The following is a 12,640-nucleotide window of genomic DNA, read 5'->3' on the forward strand; positions in this document are numbered from 1 at the left end:
ATGATCTTGTCCTGGATAACAAAGACTCTCTCCCCACAGATTGCTGAAAGTGTCATATATGTTGAAGAGGCCAAGGAATTATGGGATGAACTAAAAGAAAGATTCTCCAAAGGAGATTATTTCAAGATTTCTGACCTGCTACAGGATATACACTCTATTAAACAGGGAGAAAGGGGAGTGAGTCAATACTTTACTGATCTGAAAATCCTATGGGAAGAGTTGGAATTTCTAAGACCCATTCCTAGTTGCACATGTAAAGTTCCCTGTAGTTGTGATCTTTCAAGAATTTCTTTAAAATACAGGGAGATGGAGCATGTAATATGTTTCTTGAAGGGGTTAAACGACTCTTACAGTACAGTCAAGACACAGATCCTCTTAATGGACCCTCTACCCAATATCAATCGGGTTTTCTCTCTCATTATGCAGCAGGAGAGACAAGAGAAACACAGTTCTCCAGAAGTCAAAATTCTGGCAAATACAGCAGATAAGAACAGCCAATGGAAGGGCCAAGGAAGAGGATCTGGTTTTCGTGGCAGAGGAAGGGGCAGAAATCCCAATCATGGGAAACAATGCTCCTTTTGTAACAAGATGAACCACACTATAGATGAATGCTATTCTAAGCATGGATACCCTCCTTGGTACAAGAAGGGTGATAATAACCAAGACAAGAAGACTGACTGGGGCTCTGCAAATGCATGCCAGACCAGCACTGAACCTGAGGGAGTTCAGAGCACACAACAAACAAACAGTGGTAATATTCTTCCCCCTTTCACTGCTGAACAGGTCCAAAAACTACTCAGGATGATGGACAAAATGGACGAACCTCCTCACAAAATTAATCAAGTTCAGAGAAGTGACACTCAACATAAACAAGGTACTCTTTCCTGGATTATAGACACTGGTGCCACAGATCATGTGACACATGATAGAACAAACTTTGTCTCTTTTCATAAAATTAAACCTATTTCAGTAAAACTGCCAAACAATGCTATTTTAAACTGCTGAACATGCTGGAACTGTACAATTTTCCAAGGATTTTATTATTTTTAATGTTCTCTATATACCTGAATTTTGCTTCAATTTAATTTCTGTTCAAAGTCTCATTAGAGACTTAGACTGCAGTCTGACTTTTTACTCTAAGACCTGCCAGATAAAGGAGAACCATACATTGAAGATGATTGGATGTGCTAACTCTTGGAAGGGCCTCTATTATCTACAAGCTTTCCCTAAATCTGATCAAAGATATACTGTTAAGACTGCTTTCTCGTTTAAGAACCTTGATGTAAACTTGTGGCACTATAGATTAGGCCACCCTGGAAACAGGGTTATGAAATTCATATGTGAAACTTTTCCCTATGTTAAGGCTGACACTAATACTGTTTGTGACACTTGCCACTATGCTAAGCAACGAAGGTTATCTTTTCCTAAAAGTATTTCTGTCACCACTGATATTTTTGAAATTGTTCATTGTGATATTTGGGGTCCTCTTAATACTGTTTCTGTGCATGGCCATAAATATTTTCTCACTGTTGTGGATGATTACAGTAGGCACACATGGATTTTTCTAATGAACAATAAGGGTCAAACTAGGGAGTTACTGCAAAATTTTGTAATCAAAATTAAAAATCAGTTTGACAAATTAATCAAAACCATAAGGTCTGATAACGGACCTGAGTTCAATTGTGAGGATTTTTATAATAAACATGGGATCAATCACCAAAAGAGTTGTGTTGAGACCCCAGAACAAAACTCTGTTGTTGAGAGAAAACACCAACATATTTTAAATGTTGCCCGTGGCCTTCTTTTTCAATCCAATCTACCCAATGCCTACTGGTCTTATGCTGTTGGGCATGCTGTCTATCTTATAAATAGACTACCCACCATGATTCTTAACCATAAAACGCCTCATGAACTTCTCTACAAAATACCTCCCACTTATTTAGACCTCAAGACTTTTGGCAGCTTGTGTTTTGCCTCAACCCTTGAAACTAATAGAAGCAAACTCGACCCTAGAGCTAGAAAGGGAATCTTTTTAGGATACAAATATGGTGTGAAAGGCTACATTGTGCTGGACATAAATACCAAGGAGCTTTTTATAAGTAGAAATGTCATTTTTCATGAAAATGTTTTTCCCTACAAAGAGGTGCATGACAGCAGAGCAGAGTGCAATGGTGCAAGGGACAAAGCTGAGACTATAAATGACCTTCTAAAGGACCAGTATCCCACTGGTGATGAAAGGCAGGATGAGTTAGATGCTGCAGATTCTCCTGTGGAGGAACAGCCAGGAGAACAGCTCTCAGAAATTGATGATGACAGTGATAACAGTGATGAAGCAGGAGACAGCCATGAAAGTCAGGAAAACAGAAGGTCTAACAGACCCAGAAGAACTCCTACATACCTAAAAGATTATGTTCATCAGGTGAATCAATCCTCATCTGTTAAAAATTGTTTCAAGACCCCCTACCCTATATCTGATTTGTTGTGCTGTGATAATCTTTCAGATAAACATTTAAAATACAGTATGACTGTTATTGGAACCAAGGAACCAAAATCTTACAGTGAAGCAAAAGGGATGACTGAATGGGTGGAGGCTATGCAGAGAGAAATTAAGGCTCTGCAGGACAATGATACATGGGTTATAACCCAGCTGCCTCCAGGGAAAGCGACAATAGGGTGCAAATGGGTGTATAAAACGAAGTTCAAGGCTGATGGCAGCATTGAAAGGTACAAAGCTCGCCTGGTGGCTAAAGGTTATACCCAACAGGAGGGCATTGACTACCTTGACACCTTTTCCCCTGTTGCCAAGCTCACTACAGTCAGATTACTAATTGCCCTTGCAGCTTCCAACAACTGGTTTCTACATCAACTGGATGTTGATAATGCTTTTCTGCATGGAGACCTTAATGAAGAGGTCTACATGGATCCACCCCCAGGTTTAACAGTACACAATAAAGGACAGGTTTGCAAATTAACCAAATCTTTGTATGGCTTGAAGCAAGCAAGCAGACAATGGTTTGAAAAACTTTCTTCCTTCCTATTAACTGCAAATTTTGTTCAATCTAAATCTGATCATTCCCTATTTACTAGAAAAACACCTACAAGCTTTACTGCTCTCCTTGTATATGTGGATGATATTGTTTTAACAGGGAATTCTATGATGGAAATTAACTCCATAAAAGAGCTTCTCCACAACAGGTTTCGAATAAAGAACCTAGGAGAACTGAAATATTTCTTGGGACTGGAAGTAGCCAGATCTAAAAAGGGCATTCATCTATGTCAAAGGAAATATGCCTTAGATATATTGGAGGAAACGGGAATGTTGGGCTGTAAGCCTTCAACTACTCCTTTTCTTAGTGATACAAGCTCTCTATATAAATTGGACAGCTACATGAATGATCCAGGTCCTTACAGAAGGCTAATAGGGAAGTTGCTATATCTTTCAAATACCAGACCTGACCTATGCTTTTCTATTAATTTGCTTAGTCAATTTGTTCAATCACCCACTAACTATCATTATCGGGCCATCCAACATATTCTCAGGTACATTAAATCTAAACCCTCTGAAGGGCTATTTTTCCCAGCTGATTCTCCTATGCAGCTAAAGGCATTCAGTGACTCTGATTGGGCAACATGCCCTAACACCAGAAGATCCACAACAGGGTTCTGTATTTTCCTTGGATCTTCTCTTATTTCCTGGAAATCTAAGAAGCAGAGAACTGTCTCCAGATCCTCTACTGAAGCTGAGTATAGAGCCCTTGCAGCCACTGTATGCGAGATACAGTGGCTCAGTTATCTCCTACAAGATCTTCAAATTGAAGAATCTGGTACTCCTGCCCTGTATTGTGACAATAAGTCAGCAAGGCACATAGCTCACAACCAGAGCTTTCATGAAAGGACCAAACATATTGAGCTGGACTGCCATGTTGTCCGTGAAAAGATTCAGGAACGTCTTCTCAACCTCCTCCCCGTGCGCTCCGACGAACAGCTGGCTGACATCTTCACGAAGTTTCCCCATCGCGTCAGATTTAAATCCATTCTTCCCAAGCTTGGACTTATGACTATCCACCGTCCAGCTTGAGGGGAGGCTATTGGGAATGAAGTTGGTTACTGTCATAAAGACAGTAACCCCTTTCTGTTTTCAGTTAGTTAGCTTTAATGTTTGTTAGGTTTTACAGTTTTTCCATTGTTGTTCAGGCAAGAGCTCTATAAATAGAGCTCTCTCCTTCTTGTATGTTAAGAATAAGAGATATACAATTACATTCAATCAATATCAGAACAGTTTTTCAAGATTACAGATAATGAGAAAAGGCTAGGTTTTTCTTACCTGTTTTGGCACGCTCTCCATCTTTGTCTTCTTCACCATCGTCAACCGCTGCCTCCGAAGCCATCATCTTGCACCGACAGCACCCGAGGTTGAAGGAGCTTCCAGAACGCTCCGTTCTCTCTCTTCCTGTGCGAATATCACGCAGCTCTGCTTGCGTGGCTTTTCTTTTCAGTATTAAGCCTTTGCGGGTGCTTTTCCAAAATGGGCTGGGCCGCACAATTCATTGCACAGTGCTGGGCCAACTTTAATACAGATCGAACTGCGGTTTCTTTTTGGAGGTGCAGGAGGAAGTTGCCGCAGTTCAAAATGCGGTTTCTCTGTGAAGGGTATTATTGGAATTAAAATATGTTTTGGAGGTGCAGGAAGGATAACGTGAGATGCAGGGAGAATCACTCTTGTATCTTCTCAATTATTTTCGTAGATAAACATAGAATCAGTTACAGGTTATCAACTTTTACATTGTGTAAGTACTAATTCAAATGAAAAAATTATATTGACTCTTTTAAATAGAATAGAAACTAAATAAAAAAGAAATCTGAAAAATCATATCTAAATATTAAGAAGAAAAACTACTAAATGATTTGTAAATTTACATTTTTCTTAACTACTGCAAACTCTTTTGTCTTTTATCTCTTTTAAATTGGGACAGCTTGTCATAATAATTTTTCAAAATTAAAAATAAATAAATAAGGGTGTAAAATTTGAATGTTTTTCATATTTTATTATTATCATAATAATATTTTAACAATAATTTTTTTAATTATTTAGTATTATTTTGTGATTGATTTATATTAATATTTATAATTATTATTATTATTATTAATGAAGTAATTTTGAATTAATCAAAATAATAATGTTGATATGCAGTAAAAAAATGTTGTAATTATCTCTTTTATAATGCGAAAACAGTCCTAAAACTGCGGTCCACAATCTCGTGGGAGTGATGCAGAGGACGTGATAACGAGGGTCATAAATAAGCAATAAAGCACGGACAGAGACGGGACACGTGGCAGTGAACAATCATGTGTGGGGGCGGTGCATGGGCTATCCGTTACCGACTATTGCTGGTGCGGAGTTCCTGGAAGCGGTGCGTAATTTTGAAAATATATTGGAGATAGAAAAGAAAAATATATTTAAATTATGTTTAATCTCAGTTTCTAAATGATACATCATGAAGTATATTATAATAGCACACATCTTTCTATTCATTATGTGATTATTTATTAACATTTAATTTTACATTAAATATTTATATATATTAATGTAAAATTAAAGACAAGATAAATTTAAATTAAACTTAAATTTAATGTTTATATTGTGCATGTTTTAAATGATTATAATAAAAATAATAAATACAGATTAAAACATAACTAGATAAATTATAAACAGTGTATAACAGTGTCTATTAATTTTCCAAACATTATTGTTATATGTAGGGAGGAAACTCTCCCAATCTTTGTTTAGGGTTTGTTTTGGTACATTAGTTTTATATTTATTTAAATTAATTTAAATATATTTTTCTCTTCAATTCTTTTATACATATTTTATAGATAAAATTGAATGAAACTTCAAATTTTCAAAATAAATAATATCTTAAATACGATAATTAATTCTAACAATATTATCTTAAATTTACAATATTATTTTAAAAAATAAATTTTATGTTGATTTAATTTTATAAAATTAATATGTAAAATTTACATTCATTTATATATATATATTGTAAATTCATTTTATTTTTAATCTTTTAATTGATTCCACCGTTACATTTTAGAAAATTGGTGAAATTTTAAACAAAATTTATTAATATTAACAAGTTTTCAAAACATTACAAAGATAAATAAATTATACTTAAATATCACAACAAGAAAAATTATGATTCTCCTAACGACATCAAATTAAACCTCCTAAATTCTTAAAATTAATAAAGGGCCTTTGGGCCTTATGTGGGACATCCAGACCCATCAAATCAAAGGCACATGATCTTAGCAGGGTTTTTCTCCTAAGTCAGCTTTTCACTTTGACAACTTTTTCTTCTCTCTCTAAAAATTCATCTTCTAAATATTGTTCTGTCTTCTCTCTAAAATACCATCATGTTGAATGAACCTTCAATTTTTGAATAGGTGTGCTCAAACGTTCACCGCGTCAAGGGCTCCGTAACGGACCGAACGAGTTCTTGTTCCAACCGATAAATCACTTTCTCCTTTTCTCCACCGTTTTTAGCACCTAGGGCATTGCTATTTTACTAAATGCATGCCACTAGAAGTGTTCTACTTCAAATTTATGGTAATTTTTAGCCTAAAAAGCTAATTCTATCACATTGGGTGATTTATAAGGTGTCTTTGAATTTTGCTGTGAGGAGCACTATTTAGATCATCCCTGTCAAGTAAACTGTGAAGTTTTCTAGATAAGGGGAGCTAATTATTTTGTATGAATTTATTTTATACAAATATATGCAGGTTGAACGTGGCAATTATGGTTGTAAGTGTCTTTTTTGAAATTAATCTGTTTTGGTTGAAATTGTTCTGGTTGGAGGGTTTGGAGTAAGGGCTCTGTGATAGCATGTATATGGGCAAATACTGTTTAAGGTTACTGAGGGGAAGGGTATATAATTGGGTATTTGATGTTAGAACACTGTAGGACAGTTTTAATAACTTAAATAATTAAATCATAACTGTTAAAAGCCTTTCTTTGTTGGTAGGATAGAGGGGACTTAAAAACCTGAGTTGGTACATCCCTGATCATAGAGCAGCCCTGGCCTGGTCCAGTACGTTGTGACTAGTCATATGTGCTAGCGCTGAAGGTGAGTCTGATGCGTTCAGACATCTGAACCCTTTCTGGTGACCAATTGGGGGAAAGTAAGATCTCTAATATGATGAAAATTAGACAAGTAGTTTACCAAATAACCATAATATATATATATATATATATATATATATATATATATATATATATATATATATATATATATATATATATATATATATATGAACCTAAAGTGGTGCATGGAGGGGATCTCACTCATTTTTCTTCTTCTGCTTAGATTGATTGATGTTGTTTGACTGCCAGGATGTATGTATGGTGTTGTTGAGTGGTTGTAAAGCATATGAATGTGAACTACAATGATGTAATTGAGTATGAAGTGGACATCTCAGGGTGAGATGATTGAAAGTGATGTGTGGGGCTGTTGTTGTTGTTCTGCATAATTGTATGGAGCTTTGAACTGGTATGTATATCCCTACACTCGAAGCACTGTTCATGCTCAAATAGATGAGAACAATGTAACTGGTGAGAGTAGAGGGAGGTTCTCGTCTATAGTCTTAGAGTTTAGACATAGACAGATGCGGGATTTACCTTGTATAGTGTTGGGGAGTGCCAGCTAAACTACGCAAGTGCAAATACGACCAATAATTCGACAGTTATACCAATCCGGATGAGTCGTGTGAGTGTTTGAGTCATGGTTTAAAGTGGTATGCCTTGATTGTTCTTTATATGTAGCTAAGCACGATGATATTTATTGATTGAACTATATGATTACTACTTGTTTATCTAGCTCAACCTTGCTTTCTTTGTTGTGTGCTGCTTGTGTATGTTTTCCTTTGCGATGATCATCCACTTAGATGGGAGCAGATGTTGTTGAGGAGGTTCCTTTGTAGCAAGAGTTGGAGGATGCTGATGATGTAGTATAGTATTTTTAGGATTTCTAAATTTAAGTTGGTGTTATTTTGAAGTACTCTAAACTGTTTAAGTTTTAAATTCTGTCCTTTTGTGATGACTGTAATATTAGTTACTGAACTACTATTATACTCTGATTGTTCTCTTTATTGAAATATGAACGCCTAAAATTATATGATTGTAGTTATTATATATTTGGGATGCCACATCTTCAACGTTTCATAAAAAGTTGGAACGAATGGAAGAAGATAATGTAACAAACAAATTTCCAGTCTTAATAAATGTATAAACGAAGAAAAATTGAAGCTTTGGTAAACATAAAAGTTTGCACACATGTTGACTCCATTAGTGTAGACGAACACACTCTCTGCGAGATGTTTAATGTTTTCTTTAAATTTAAATATTAGTTAATAAATATAAATATTTATTTATAATGATTTTGTTTGTAGGCACAGGAACTTAGTACACGGTACGTCAATATTCAACTAACGCGTATAAAAAGATATCAATCAATTCATGAGTGAAAGATCCTTGCACATGGCCGTTTTGCAATATATTTTTTTTAATGTCATCAATTTACTATATATATATATATATATATATATATATATATATATATATATATATATATATATATATATATTAGTAAAATAACATTTTTGTTTTACTTAGAAGATCATGTGACTAGACTTTCCTGAGCTAGGTCTAAGATTTATTAATACCTCACAATTCAGCTTCTAAAGGAAGAAAAGACTTTTGAATTGATGTTGATTTGTGGTTAGCTGTGAAAGGAAAATTTAGAAGTTAGAGATATGAATGCAACCAATAAAATCATGAAGTAACACAAACGTCTTCTAATCACTGTCACGATATAGTGGAGATTAATCACGGCAGACAATTACTTTCATCTTACAAAAAACAAATTCATCTAAAAGAATTATTGGTATTAAGTGTTAATATTATGACGTGGTTATAAAATGTTAATAAATAATTAAATATCGTCTGAACAAAAAGAAAATATATTAAGCTTTAAAAGTATATGTTTTGATTATTAGTCTCATCTTCTATTATTGTTTCTCCTTGTAAATTCTATTATCATCTTTTATGAATAAGATTTTGTGGTGTATGAATGAATATAAAGTATGGTATTTCCATGATAATAATGATCGAGATGGATGATCTGAAACTTTGCACTAACTTTTGTGAGTGGAACTTCCAGAAAGAAGAACAGGAAGACATTGTGCATTCACATGTTGTGGTGATGGGTGTGTTGAAAGAGGAGACAGATGTGGGGAAGTTTGGTAGCAAGAATAGGATATTGGTATCTGTTAAGCCATGAATTGGTGGAGAAATTGAAATTAGTGAACTGAAAGGTACACCGTATTATAGCTTCATTTAATGATTGGTGTGCTAAAGTCTCTCGTGTAAAATGTGAAACATGTAAATTCTTTAATCATTCTTCAACTTCCTCATTACCATGCGTAACGTTTAAACAGATGGTCAAACACATTACGTGTCAACCTTCTTCATAATTACTTCTTTATTTCTCATTATTAATCTATCTTCACATGCTTTTCAAATATTATAATCAGTTTAAGATGTAAAGAATAAAACATTTTTCCATCACATTTTTTTATTGTGATTATTTGACGGTAATATTAAATCTTTGATAAAGGTTAGAATATTCATCTACTTTTTTCTTCGAATATCAAACTCTTTTTCAAGGATATTTATTTTCTTTTGTTTTAATATTTCTGTTATAGATTACATTACGTCATTCGTCCATTTTTGTAAGAAAATATCAAAGTAGTTCTCTTTCTTTCTGTATCTCAATTTAGGTTTTATTTTAAAAACTGTGATGCAATGAAGTTCATTTTATTAATATTATATCAACATTCTTAAAGAGGTGCATGTGTTACGCTATGTTTTCTATAAATTCTTGTATTATTGTTTATTTTTTTGTAAATTTCACGTGTCAAAGTTAACGTCGTATCACGAAAATGATAATACAAAGTAATACTGACAATAACACTATTACATCAGGTATCATTATCTTAGTTTCATCATTGTTTTTTACTTTTGTCTCCATTCACTCATAAACTTTTTTTTTAAAGTTAATCAATTTCATTTTTATCTAAATTCAAACAAAATTTATTTTTTATATAAATATTTTTATTAAAATTGATATTTTTTTTAAATATTTTTAACAAAATTAAGTTTATTTATATTTATATTTTATATATTTAATTTTATTAATAGCCGTTTTAAAGTTGTTAATAGAAAAAAGTTTAAAATTAGTTTCAACTAACAAATATCATATACTTGTTTTTCAATTGCATTTTGTAAAATGAAATAAATTTTTTAATTTTTTTCAAATCTTTTAATAATTGTATATTTTTAAAATGTGTAAAATTTAATAAATTATGGGATACAATTCTGTCTAAAAAACACGGTTGCTACTCGAGCATTAGTGTAACATCCCAAAAATACAGTGTAAAACCATATAATAGAATAATCACATATTAACAATATTACAGATCAGTTCTATACAGAATGAGATACTATTATGGCCGAACGAACTTACATAATAACAATGAATTTAAAACGTACGCTAGCTACCACTAGACCGAACGGTGTACAAAATAGCTTATACCGAATGGTCTTACAACATATAAAGCTACTAATAGACCGAACGTCCCTAAGGTTCGATCTTCACTTCTGTCGCGTCTTTCAATACTTCTTCCAGCAGCTCTTCTCCTTCTGCTCACATCCACACGGATGATCATTGCAACAGGACAACGACAGGACGCACAACACAGACAAAAATAAGAAACAGGGTAAACTTATGTAATTTAATTTATTCAATCACAACATACAACATTCATAACAAAACCAACAACGACCACATCATAATTCATACATCCATGCATGCAAATAACGATCACATGACTCTGACTGTCCGAACTGTATGAATCCTATGTAGCTACGACGTTCGTGCACTCGGGTGATGTAGTAACTGGGATACCCTCAACAACTGCCACCCGAGGTTGATCCGTTCCGTCCAAGTTAACCTTATGGACTAGGACCTCCTGCCATTCCCACACATGACTTACTCCTCTCTACATGAGAACGAGTAATCATGGAATATCAGGATGAACGCCCGCTAAGCTTTGCCCACATTCATACTTTACCAATCAATAACCACTTTCTGAGATATTCTCCTCCGGAATACTCGTTCATAATCAATTATTTCATACACATCACATCTCAATTTTTCCTCATACTTAATCATCCATACATTCAAATGAAATAAGATCATACGCTCTTATCATAGCCCAAGTACGACTGAAATAACGCTTCTTAGAAACTAACCAGACTGAGCGCTACTCATCTACTTTAATAAACAAACTCCTAAGAGTTCAAACCGAACGCCACGAAGCCTAGGTCGAGTACTAAGACTCTAGGCCAAACACCTTTTAAAGACCAACACTGACTTATACTAAATAATAATACTGATGAGAAACTATGAATTAACGAACGCTATCTAGTTTGAATAAAGACTCTGATTCTAAGCACAGTAATACTATATTACAAAAAACAAGACCCATCGCTTGGTTTAACTAAACTGTTCAGGAAGTCTAAAGGAGAATTACACTTAGGCTGATCACTCATATTTACATTCTAATATTATAACACGCTCGTTATTACCGTAATTCCTTGTGTAAGAGAACCTAATATAGACGGACTCTCAAAGGGGAATGGAATGGTTAATACGAACTCTCGGTAAAAGTTGAACAAATCCTATGTAGTATTATAGGAAAACTCTTAGATTCTATCCCCAAAACATGAGACTCAGGTAAGACCATGTACTCCCAAGAAGAACCGAACGCTCGTTAACAACTCTCGACCATACTATCACCTTTACTCAGACTACCACAGTTTGAATATCAAGGCCTATCTCAACTCAATTCACAACATGCATCATTCATCCATCCACACGTCCAAACAAGCAGTACACACATATCTCATATTCATCAAATAATCAAACAGCATGCAACCATGCCAACGTTCAAACAAGAATTTAATCAAATTATATAAGCTTCCCTTACCTTTATACGTAACCGAATGCTCAAACGAAGCAGAATAAAGCTTCCCTCTACCAAAGAAATAACGTTCGAGACTCCCGTTTTAGGAGCACTGAACCAAACAGAAAAACCAGAAACACTCAGAATTATACTATCCTATCAGGCGACCAGAAATAAAGAGTTGCATGTGAGAATGAACGAACGTGCTTAAAGAGAAGGAAACTCACCAGCTCAGAATCACAAACCGATCGGTTTAAATGGAAGCTCTTGACGCCGGGAGTGTTCCAGCGGTGCCTGAGAGGTGATTGGAAGAAGAAATGATGAGGTTTTCTTAGAGAGAAGGAGGAGATTTTAGAGAGAAGAAGGAGAAAATGGTTTCAGCAGGGTGGGGAAGAAGAAACATGCAGAGAAGTGGCACGACATTTGAAATTTTGCCTTAAATACTGTCGTCGCCAAAAACGAACGACCACTCCCTTACAGCCACCTATTCTCCACTAACTGAGACGCTCACTCACTTCTTGGCACATGGATCCCACTACTTGAAATTTTGAATGTG

General features: G+C 34.5%; 1 protein-coding gene across 1 annotated transcript; it reads left to right on the forward strand.

The window, feature by feature from the left end:
• LOC148194504 (uncharacterized) lies at positions 1-1,191 on the forward strand. Its single transcript, XM_088096214.1, has 2 exons — positions 1-874; positions 1,151-1,191. The coding sequence occupies exons 1-2, from the start codon at positions 1-3 to the stop codon at positions 1,189-1,191; spliced, it is 915 nt and encodes a 304-aa protein (XP_087952340.1).
• The last annotated feature ends 11,449 nt before the right edge of the window (positions 1,192-12,640 follow it).

This window comes from Vigna umbellata, chromosome 8 (genome assembly GCF_029865625.1).
Source record: "Vigna umbellata cultivar VRB3 chromosome 8, Vumbellata_1.0, whole genome shotgun sequence".
NCBI lineage: Eukaryota > Viridiplantae > Streptophyta > Magnoliopsida > Fabales > Fabaceae > Vigna > Vigna umbellata.